Source organism: Salvelinus fontinalis, unplaced genomic scaffold (genome assembly GCF_029448725.1).
Source record: "Salvelinus fontinalis isolate EN_2023a unplaced genomic scaffold, ASM2944872v1 scaffold_2394, whole genome shotgun sequence".
In the NCBI taxonomy this organism is placed as follows: domain Eukaryota; kingdom Metazoa; phylum Chordata; class Actinopteri; order Salmoniformes; family Salmonidae; genus Salvelinus; species Salvelinus fontinalis.
This window is the reverse complement of record NW_026602603.1, coordinates 2,321-14,181: the sequence shown is the minus strand read 5'-3', so window position 1 is coordinate 14,181 and position 11,861 is coordinate 2,321. Positions and strand designations below refer to the sequence as shown.

The 11,861-nt window shown below is 47.7% G+C and overlaps 1 protein-coding gene across 1 annotated transcript; it reads right to left on the bottom strand.

Annotated features, from left to right (window-relative positions):
• Window positions 1-6: 6 nt before the first annotated feature.
• LOC129850869 (polysialoglycoprotein-like) lies at window positions 7-4,729 on the bottom strand (the record flags this gene model as incomplete). Its single annotated transcript, XM_055917057.1, has 5 exons — window positions 4,364-4,729; window positions 2,157-4,251; window positions 1,910-1,975; window positions 1,663-1,746; window positions 7-1,526 (listed from the first exon to the last, which is right to left on the bottom strand). Coding segments are annotated over exons 2-5 (1,731 nt in total), but the record flags the coding sequence as incomplete, so codon positions are not given.
• Window positions 4,730-11,861: the final 7,132 nt, after the last annotated feature.

The following is an 11,861-nucleotide window of genomic DNA, read 5'->3' as shown; positions in this document are numbered from 1 at the left end:
GGTAGCGTCGTCAGACGGGCCAGTGGCAGCGGTAGCGTCGTCAGACGGGCCAGTGGCAGCGGTAGCGTCGTCAGACGGGCCAGTGGCAGCGGTAGCGTCGTCAGACGGGCCAGTGGCAGCGGTAGCGTCGTCAGACGGGCCAGTGGCAGCGGTAGCGTCGTCAGACGGGCCAGTGGCAGCGGTAGCGTCGTCAGACGGGCCAGTGGCAGCGGTAGCGTCGTCAGACGGGCCAGTGGCAGCGGTAGCGTCGTCAGACGGGCCAGTGGCAGCGGTAGCGTCGTCAGACGGGCCAGTGGCAGCGGTAGCGTCGTCAGACGGGCCAGTGGCAGCGGTAGCGTCGTCAGACGGGCCAGTGGCAGCGGTAGCGTCGTCAGACGGGCCAGTGGCAGCGGTAGCGTCGTCAGACGGGCCAGTGGCAGCGGTAGCGTCGTCAGACGGGCCAGTGGCAGCGGTAGCGTCGTCAGACGGGCCAGTGGCAGCGGTAGCGTCGTCAGACGGGCCAGTGGCAGCGGTAGCGTCGTCAGACGGGCCAGTGGCAGCGGTAGCGTCGTCAGACGGGCCAGTGGCAGCGGTAGCGTCGTCAGACGGGCCAGTGGCAGCGGTAGCGTCGTCAGACGGGCCAGTGGCAGCGGTAGCGTCGTCAGACGGGCCAGTGGCAGCGGTAGCGTCGTCAGACGGGCCAGTGGCAGCGGTAGCGTCGTCAGACGGGCCAGTGGCAGCGGTAGCGTCGTCAGACGGGCCAGTGGCAGCGGTAGCGTCGTCAGACGGGCCAGTGGCAGCGGTAGCGTCGTCAGACGGGCCAGTGGCAGCGGCAGCGTCGTCAGACGGGCCAGTGGCAGCGTCGTCAGACGGGCCAGTGGCAGCGTCGTCAGACGGGCCAGTGGCAGCGTCGTCAGACGGGCCAGTGGCAGCGTCGTCAGACGGGCCAGTGGCAGCGTCGTCAGACGGGCCAGTGGCAGCGTCGTCAGACGGGCCAGTGGCAGCGTCGTCAGACGGGCCAGTGGCAGCGTCGTCAGACGGGCCAGTGGCAGCGTCGTCAGACGGGCCAGTGGCAGCGTCGTCAGACGGGCCAGTGGCAGCGTCGTCAGACGGGCCAGTGGCAGCGTCGTCAGACGGGCCAGTGGCAGCTTCAGAGGTAGCGGTAGCGTCGTCAGACGGGCCAGTGGCAGCTTCAGAGGTAGCGTCGTCAGAAGGGCCAGTGGCAGCTTCAGAGGTAGCGTCGTCAGACGGGCCAGGGGCAGCTTCAGAGCTAGCGTCGTCAGACGGGCCAGGGGCAGCTTCAGAGGTAGCGTCGTCAGAGGGGCCTGTGGTAGCTTCAGAGGTAGCGGTAGCGTCGTCAGAGGGGCCAGTGGTAGCTTCAGAGGTAGCGTCGTCAGACGGGCCAGAGGCTGCTTCAGAGGTAGCGTCGTCAGACGGGCCAGTGGCAGCTTCAGAGGTAGCGTCGTCAGAGGACAGGGCATCATTTGCCGTAGAGCTACCATGGTTTGGAGAAGCTTGGGATTCTACTTCATTAGTCTCTAAATACTCTGGAGAGAAAACATAAAGGAACAGTTGGGTATTCTACAGCAACACAGCTGTTCTACACGGTCTAGGCCAAATTGCCATTCTAATGTTGAGCAACATGAACCCAACAGACTTTTAAGTATATGTTTCAGGCCGTACCTTCTCTGTCTTGTTTAGCGTCAGACCCTATGGATCGGAGCAAGGCCAGGGCATGCACAATGGAGACGTCATTTGATGACAGCTCTGAAAAACGTAGGTTAAGGTACACAAGCAAAATGACCAAATCAAAGAGTTTGACAACATTATTTAGACAACTGAGTTACTCTATGGTGTTGAATGAGTGTCAAACACAGCAGCACCATAGACACAGTACAAAGCTAGAAGGGTTGTGGAAAGAAACACTTACCTCCAAGTCTGCTCTGCAGAGAGACTTGCTCTTGCTTCTGGGACTTTCCAACAGGGTAACAAGAAACTGAGGAGAAAGTGTTAACAGAAGTGGAGTTGACACAAAATAACTACATATATTAATAGCAGTGAAGAATAAAAGTTGACCAACGCGGAAGAAACAGTCAAATTTTAATCTCACACTTGTAAAGTTCTGCATATTTCCCAAACAAATCCCTTCAATCCAAATAAAACTTTAGTGAACCAACCTTTGACAACCCCCACAGTCATCACAAAGAGCAGTAATTCTCTCAAACCTCCCATGATCATGAGAATAGTCTGTGTTATCAACAGGTAATGTCTTCCCGTGGCCTGTATGAGGCTTATATAGGCCACTAATGACCTTTTACCTGACAAACAGGACTTAACGATCAATTAACAAGCTTGATTGAGGTGTTACTTTCAGATAGAAATAGACCATGTAGAACGTATGTTGATTCTTTGGTGGGCAGGCAATCTTTTCTACTCCATATATTGCATTTATATCTGTAGTGTTTAACCCTAATGGTCTCAGATCAGCAGTAGAAAGAAGTAGGCCTAATTATTTTAGGTGTAATCTTCAAAGATATTAGGGGGAAATAAACACTGTACCCAAATCCACTTTTTACAATGCTCCTGGGAAATGGGTAGGCCTCCACCATATAGTCCTTCACAGTTTTACAGCTGTGTTATACTCCTTTATTTACATAGATCACATACATAAATATATATGTTAGCTGTAGGTAGCTTTGGGATAAAATTCCCATATTGTATTGTTACTAACATAAATCATAATATATCATATTTTCCTCATTTGCTCTGTAGGAGGTTCGTCATATGAAGGACATTCAAGTGGATGTGACCCCTAACCTGCAATAGGGGCTCAGTGGGGTGACAGACATCCTGTAACGGATCTCCAAGCTAGTGTTGAGATGTGTCTGTTACTTGAACTTTACAGCAGAGGTAACTCTGGGTCTAGCGCTTGATGGATTTTGTGACTGCACTTGAAGAAACGTTCAAAGTTTTTGAAATTTTCCAGATTGACTGAACTTCATGTCTTAAAATAATATTCGACTTTCGTTTCTCTTTGCTTATTTGAGCTGTTCTTGCCATAATATGGACTTGGTATTTTACCAAATAGGGCTATCTTCTGTATACCACCCCTACCTTGTCACAAAACAAGTGATTGGCTCAAAAGCACTAAGGAAATAAATTCCACAAATTAACTTTGAACAAGGCACACCTGTTAATTGAAATGCATTCCAGGTGAGTCCCTCATGAAGCTGATTGAGAGAATGCCAAGAGTGTGCAAAGCTGTCATCAAGGAAAAGGGTGGCTACTTTGAAGAATCTCAAATATAAAATATATTTCGATTTTTTTGGTTACTACAGGATTCCTTATGTGGTATTTCATACTTTTGATGTTCTACAATGTAGAAAATTGTAAAAAATAAAGAAACCCTGGAATGAATAGGTGTGTCCAAACTTTTGACTGGTACTGTATATATTGTAACGGTGTAATAAAATACCCAAGAATAAAGCTATATACAAGGAGTACCAGTTCCAAATCAGTGTGCAGGGGTACGAGGTATTTGAGGTAGATATGTACAAGGCAGGGTAAAGTGACTAGGCATCAGGATAGATAATAATAATAGCAAAATAAAGAACAGAGCAGCAGCAGCAAATGAGTGTAAAGGTGTGTGTTTGTTTGTGAGTGTGTAATGTGTACGCATGTGTGTTTGGGTTGTGTCGGTTTGTGTGTGTGTGGATTTTGTGTGGGAGTGTGAATGTAGTATGTGTGTGTGTGCATATGGTTTGTATACAGTCTAGGGATTGTGGGTAGGGTCAGAGCAAGACCCTTTAACAGCCCTGTTGATGTGGATGGGGACGTGCTCTCCCCTCTTGCTCCTATAGTCCACGATCAGCTCCTTGGTCTTACTGACATTGAGGAAGAGGTTGTCCTGGCACCACAATGCCAAGTCTCTGACCTCTCATCGCCTTCGTGTCGTCAGCAAACTTGATGATGGTGTTGGAGTCGTGTGTGGCCACACAGTCATGGGTGAACAGGGAGTACAAGAGGGGACTAAGCACGCATCCCTGAGGGCCTCCCGTGTTGAAGATCAGTGTGGCAGAGGTGTTCTTGCCTATCCTCACCACCTGGGGCCGGCCCGTCAGAAAGTCCAGCATCCAGTTGCAGAAGGAGGTCTTCAGTCCCAAGGTCCCTAGCTTGGAGGGGACTATGGTGTTGAATGCTGGGCTGTAGTCTATGAACAGTATTCTCACATAGGTATTTCCCCTCTCAATTGAGATTGCTTCATCTGTGGATCTGTTGGGGAGATATGCAAATTGGAGTGGGTACAGGGTGTCTGAGATGATTGTGTTGATGTGGTCATGACCAGACTTTCAAAGCACAGATGTGAGTGCTACAGACAGGTTACCTTGGAGTTCTTGGGAACACGGACAATGGTAGTCAGCTTGAAATATGTCGGGATTACAGACTGTCCTGTGAGGATCCAAATAGGTCAGATCAGGTTTGCAATGAATGACTTCAACAAGATCCCTTCTTTTTTTAACCTTTATTTAACTAGGCAAGTCAGTTAAGAACAAATTCTTTGTTTCATTGACGGCCTAGGAACAGTAGGTTAACTGCCTTGTTCAGGGGCAGAACGACAGATTTGTACCTTGTCAGCTCGGGGATTCGATCTTGCAACCTTTCGGTTACTAGTCCAACGCTCTAACCACTAGGCTACGCTGCCGCCCCCTCTCTCCCGCAGAGGGGGGAGGAGGGAACTGGTGGGGGTTAACAACTCACGCCCTTTTGCTTTGTTTCAAGAAATACTTTTTCCCGACAAAATTCTAACACGTTCAGAAGCAACTACTGGAACAATATATTTATTTATTTTTATTTTTTATTTAACCTTTATTTAACCAGGTAGGCAAATTGAGAACACGTTCTCATTTACAATTGCGACCTGGCCAAGATAAAGCAAAGCAGTTCGACACATACAACAACACATAGTTACACATGGAGTAAAACAAACATATAGTCAAAAATACAGTGAAAAAAATAAATAAGTCTATATACAATGTGAGCAAGTGAGGTGAGATAAGGGAGGTGAAGGCAAACAAATATATGTATAACTAAATAAAAATATAAAAGGCCATGGAGGCGAAGTGAGTACAACACAGCAAGTCAAATAAAAACTAAAAAAAAACACTGGAATGGTTGGTTTGCAGTGGAAGAAAGTGCAAAGTAGAGACAGAAATAATGGGGTGCAAAGGAGCAAAATAAATTAATAAATAAATACAGTAGGTAAAGAGGTAGTTGTTTGGGCTAAATTGTAGATGGGTTTTGTACAGGTGCAGTAATCTATGAGCTGCTCTGACAGCTGGTGCTTAAAGCTAGTGAGGGAGATAGGTGTTTCCAGTTTCAGAGATTTTTGTAGTTCGTTCCAGTCATTGGCAGCAGAGAACTGGAAGGAGAGGCGTCCAAAGGAAGAATTGGTTTTGGGGGTGACTAGAGAGATATACCTGCTGGAGCGCGTGCTACAGGTAGGTGCTGCTATGGTGACCAGCGAGCTGAGATAAGGGGGGACTTTACCTAGCAGGGTCTTGTAGATGACCTGGAACCAGTGGGTTTGGCGACGAGTATGAAGCGAGGGCCAGCCAACGAGAGTGTACAGGTCGCAGTGGTTGGTAGTATATGGGGCTTTGGTGACAAAACGGATGGCACTGTGATAGACTGCATCCAATTTATTGAGTAGGGTTTTGGAGGCTATTTTGTAAATGACATCACCGAAGTCGAGGATTGGTAGGATGGTCAGTTTTACAAGGGTATGTTTGGCAGCATGAGTAAAGGATGCTTTGTTGCGGAATAGGAAGCCAATTCTAGATTTGACTTTGGATTGGAGATGTTTGATGTGAGTCTGGAAGGAGAGTTTACAGTCTAACCAGACACCTAGGTATTTGTAGTTGTCCACATATTCTAAGTCAGAGCCGTCCAAAGTAGTGATGTTGGACAGGCGGGCAGGAGCAGGCAGCGATCGGTTGAAGAGCATGCATTTGGTTTTACTTGTATTTAAGAGCAGTTGGAGGCCACGGAAGGAGAGTTGTATGGCATTGAAGCTCGCCTGGAGGGTTGTTAACACAGTGTCAAAAGAAGGGCCAGAAGTATACAGAATAGTGTCGTCTGCGTAGAGGTGGATCAGAGAATCACCAGCAGCAAGAGCGACATCATTGAGAGAAGAGAGTCGGTCCAAGAATTGAACCCTGTGGCACCCCCATAGAGACTGCCAGAGGCCCGGACAACAGACCCTCCGATTTGACACACTGAACTCGATCAGAGAAGTAGTTGGTGAACCAGGCGAGGCAATCATTAGAGAAACCAAGGCTGTCGAGTCTGCCAATGAGGATGTGGTGATTGACAGAGTCAAAGGCCTTGGCCAGGTCAATGAATACGGCTGCACAGTATTGTTTCCTATCGATGGCGGTTACGATATCGTTTATGACCTTGAGCGTGGCTGAGGTGCACCCATGACCAGCTCTGAAACCAGATTGCATAGCGGAGAAGGTGTGGTGGGATTCGAAATGGTCGGTAATCTGTTTGTTGACTTGGCTTTCGAAGACCTTAGAAAGGCAGGGTAGGATAGATATAGGTCTGTAGCAGTTAGGGTCAAGGGTGTCCCCCCCTTTGAAGAGGGGGATAACCGCAGCTGCTTTCCAATCTTTGGGGATCTCAGACGACACGAAAGAGAGGTTGAAGAGGCTAGTAATAGGGGTGGCAACAATTTCAGCAGATAGTTTTAGAAAGAAAGGGTCCAGATTATCTAGCCCGGCTGATTTGTAAGGGTCCAGATTTTGCAGCTCATTTAGAACATCAGCTGACTGTATTTGGGAGAAAGAGAAATGGGGAAGGCTTGGGCGAGTAGCAGAGGGGAGGGCAGTGCTGTTGTCCGGGGTAGGGGTAGCCATGTGGAAAGCATGGCCAGCCGTAGAAAAATGCTTATTGAAATTCTCAATTATAGTGGATTTGTCGGTGGTGATAGTGTTTCCTATCTTCAGAGCGGTTGGAAGCTGGGAGGAGGTGTTCTTATTCTCCATGGACTTTACGGTGTCCCAGAACTTTTTTGAATTTGTGTTGCAGGAAGCAAATTTCTGCTTGAAAAGGCTAGCCTTGGCTGTTCTAACTGCCTGTGTATATTGGTTTCTGGCTTCCCTGAAAAGTTGCATATCACGGGGGCTGTTCGATGCTAATGCAGAACGCCATAGGATGTTTTTCTGTTGGTTAAGGGCAGTCAGGTCAGGAGAGAACCAAGGGCTATATCTGTTCCTGGTTCTAAATTTCTTGAATGGGGCATGCTTATTCAAGATGGTGAGGAAGGCATTTTTAAAAAATGACCAGGCATCCTCTACTGACGGGATGAGATCAATATCCTTCCAGGATACCCCGGCCAGGTCGATTAGAAAGACCTGCTCGCTGAAGTGTTTCAGGGAGCGTTTGACAGTGATGAGTGGAGGTCGTTTGACCGCTGACCCATTACGGATGCAGGCAATGAGGCAGTGATCGCTGAGATCTTGGTTGAAAACAGCAGAGGTGTATTTGGAGGGCAAGTTTGTTAGGATGATATCTATGAGGGTACCCGTGTTTACGGAATTGGGGTGGTACCTGGTAGGTTCATTGATAATTTGTGTGAGATTGAGGGCATCAAGCTTAGTTTGTAGGGTGGCTGGGGTGTTGAGCATGTTCAAATTTAGGTCGCCTAGCAGCACGAGCTCTGAAGATAGATGGGGGGCAATCAGTTCACATATAGTGTCCAGAGCACAGCTGGGGGCAGAGGGTGGTCTATAGCAGGCGGCAACGGTGAGAGACTTGTTTTTAGAGAGGTGGATTTTTAAAAGTAGAAATTCAAATTGTTTGGGAACAGACCTGGATAGTATAACAGAACTCTGCAGGCAGTCTTTGCAGTAGATTGCAACACCGCCCCCTTTGGCCGTTCTATCTTGTCTGAAGATCTTGTAATTGGGGATGAAAATGTCTGAATTTTTGGTGGTCTTTCTAAGCCAGGATTCAGACACGGCTAAAACATCCGGGTTGGCAGAGTGTGCTAAAGCAGTGAACAAAACAAACTTAGGGAGGAGGCTTCTAATGTTAACATGCATGAAGCCAAGGCTATTACGGTTACAGAAGTCATCAAAAGAGAGTGCCTGGGGAATAGGAGTGGAGCCAGGTACTGCAGGGCCTGGATTCACCTCTACATCACCAGAGGAACAGAGTAGGAGTAGGATAAGGGTACAGCTAAAAGCTATGAGAATTGGTCGCCTAGAGCTACTAGAGCAGAGAGTAAAAGGAGGTTTCTGGGGGCGATAAAATAGTTTAAAGGAATAATGTACAGACAAAGGTATGGTAGGATGTGAATACAGTGGAGGTAAACCTAGGTATTGAGTGATGATGAGAGAGATATTGTCTCTAGAAACATCATTGAAACCAGGTGATGTCATCGCATATGTGGGTGGTGAAACTGAGAGGTTGGATATGGTATAGAGAGCAGGGCTAGAATCTCTACAGTGAAATAAGCCAATAAACACTAACCAGAACAGCAATGGACAAGGCATATTTACATTAAGGAGAGGCATGCTAATCGAGTGATCAATAAGGGTCCAGTGAGTAGAGGTTGGTTGGGGTCGTGGCGATCCAGACAGCTGGCCGGGTATATGGCTATCGGTAGCAGCATAGGATGGAGGTCTGTTTGTAGATACCTCGTGCGTTTCCGTCGGTAGGTTAGTGGGGTTCCGTGTAGTGGGGTTCCGTGTGGTAGAGGGGATCAATCCGAATTGGCAAAATAGATATAGTGACCCAAGGAAAAAAATAAAATAAATAAATAATAATAATAATAATAGTTGTACGATATACTTGTTCAAATAGCAGCCGATAAGACAGCTAACGATTAGCGGGCCTCAGATGAGCGTTCAGGTAACGTCGGGACGGAGGTGCCAGTTGGATAAATCCCTCGGGCAGATAACGTCGGCAGTCAGTCGCGGCAGTCAGTCGTGAAGGCCCGGTGGGGTTCCGTATCTGCAGCAGCAACAAAAGAAACGGGTCCGGATGGTGATGGAACTCCTCAGCTGGCTAGCTCCAGAATGATTTGAGTTTGCTCCGGGGTCGACGTAAGCCAATAGTCACACGGTTTGCAGCTAGCTAGCTGCGAAATCAAGGTGCAAGTGTCCAGAGCCTGCGGCTGGAATCCGGGGAAACTGAGAGAAAAAGAGTCCCGGAATGCTCCGGTCCGAGTCGCGTTGCACAAAAGTGCCGGTAGATTATCGAGCTAAAGGAATAGCTGATGACCACTAAACGTGGGCAGCTGAAACACCAACGCTAGCCAGCAAACCGGCTAATTTCGGGGCAGCTACAGATTAGCTTCTGGCTAGCTATCGGAGTAGCTTCTGGTTAGCTTTCAGGCTAGCTTCTGAATTAGCCCCTGGTTAGCTTCCACGATGGATTTTCAGATTGAGGTAAATAACACTTTTTGTAATTGGTGAAGCGGGTTGCAGGAAAGCTTTTGCAGGAAAGCTTTTGTAGTTGAGTTCTTGGATAATAAAATAAATAAAAGATATGCGAAGAAAGGTGTAAATATATATACAGGACACGACAATACGGAACAGAAAAAGACGTCTGAACTGCTAAGGAACCTTGGCAAAATTTATCTAACATAAAACGTGGGGAATGGTCAGAGGTGATCTAAAGAACACTAATGTTGTTTTGTTAGTTATGTAGTCATTATAAATGTTATAAAGGAAATACTGTAACATGGAAAGTACACCCACTACATATGTGAACTGTCCCTCCAATGTGTTGTGCATGAAATGGAGAAGAACAACAGTAGAAGACTTGAAAAAGACCATGCTGACCACCAGGCTGCCATCCTGGACGTCCGTGAGGAAGTGAACCAAAAATACAAGAAGTTGGAAGACTCCATCGCTAAACTCGAGGAGAAATTTGATTATTATGAACATTTCCAAAGGCACTCGAATTTGAGACTTCAAGGTTTCCCGGAGTTCGTGGAGGGAAGAGACGCGATCTCCTTTCTACAGGATTCCCAAAATTCTGGACCTACCCCCTCCCGCGCACCCACTGGAGATTGGAGATACTGGAGATACTCGGCCTTGTCTCAGGATAGTAAGTTGGTGGTTGAAGATATCCATCTAGTGGTGTGGGGGCTGTGCTTTGGCAAAGTGGGTGGGGTTATATCCTGCCTGTTTGGCCCTGTCCGGGGGTATCGTCGGATGGGGCCACAGTGTTTCCCGACCCCTCCTGTCTCAGCCTCCAGTATTTATGCTGCAGTAGTTTATGTGTCGGGGGGCTAGGGTCAGTCTGTTATATCTGGTGTATTTCTCCTGTCTTATCCGGTGTCCTGTGTGAATTTAAGTATGCTCTCTAATTATCTCTGTTTCTCTCTCTCTCTCGGAGGAGGACATGCCTCAAGACTACCTGGCCTGATGACTCCTTGCTGTCCCCAGGCCACCTGGCCGTGCTGCTGCTCCAGTCTCAACTGTTCTGCCTGCGGCTATGGAACCCCGACCTGTTCACTGGACATGCTACCTTGTCCCAGACCTGCTGTTTTCAACTCTCTAGAGACAGCAGAAGCGGTAGAGATACTCTGAATGATCGGCTATGAAAAGCCAACTGACATTTACTCCTGAGGTGCTGACCTGTTTCACCCTCTACAACCACTGTTATTATTATTATTATCTGAACCTGCTGGTCATCTATGAACATTTGAACATCTTGCACATGTTCTGTTATAATCTCCACCCGGCACAGCCAGAAGAGGACTGGCCACCCCTCATAGCCTGGTTCCTCTCTAGGTTTCTTCCTAGGGAGTTTGCCCTAGCTACCGTGCTTCTACACCTGCATTGCTTGCTGTTTGGGGTTTTAAGCTGGGTTTCTGTACAGCACGTTGTGACATCAGTTGATGTAAGAAGGGCTTTATAAATACATTTGATTGATTGATAGTGATGAGCTTTGAGTGCACTATGGTGTTGAACGCTGAGCTGTAGTCAATGAATAGCATTCTCACATAGGTGTTCCTTTTGTCCAGGTGTGAAAGGGCAGTGTGGAGTGCAATAGAGATTGCATCATCTGTGGATCTGTTGGGGCGGTATGCAAATTGGAGTAGGTTTAGGGTTTCTAGGATAATGGTGTTGATGTGAGCCATGACCAGCCTTTCAAAAACACAGACGTGAGTGCTACGGGTCGGTAGCTATTTAGGCAGGTTACCTTAGTCTTCTTGGGCACAGGGACTATGGTGCAATGCTTGAAACATGTTGGTATTACAGACTCAGACAGGGAGAGGTTGAAAATGTCAGTGAAGACGCTTGCCAGTTAGTCAGCGCATGCTCGGGTACACATCCTGGTAATCCGTTTGGCCCTGTGGCCTTGTGAATGTTGACCTGTTTAAAGGTCTTACTCACATCAGCTGCGGAGAATGTGATCACACAGTAGTCCGGAACAGCTGGTGCTCTCATGCATGTTACAGTGTTACTTGCTTCGAAGCGAGCATATAAATAATTTAGCTCGTCTGGTAGGCTCGTGTCACTGGGCTGCTCTCGGCTGTGCTTCCCTTTGTAGTCTGTAATAGTTTGCAAGCCCTGCCACATCCGACCAGCATCGGAGGCGGTGTAGTATGATGTGATCTTTGTCCTGTATTGATGCTTTGCCTGGTTGATGGTTCGTCGGAGGGCAGATCGGGATTTCTTATAAGCTTCCAGGTTAGAGTCCCGCTCCTTGAAAGCGGCAGCTCTACCCTTTTAGCTAAGGTTGGATTTTGCCTGTAATCCATGACTTCTGGTTGGGTTATGTACGTATAGTCACTGTGGGGACGACGTCATCGATGCACTTATTGATGAAGCCAGTGACTGATGTGGTGTAATCCTCAATGC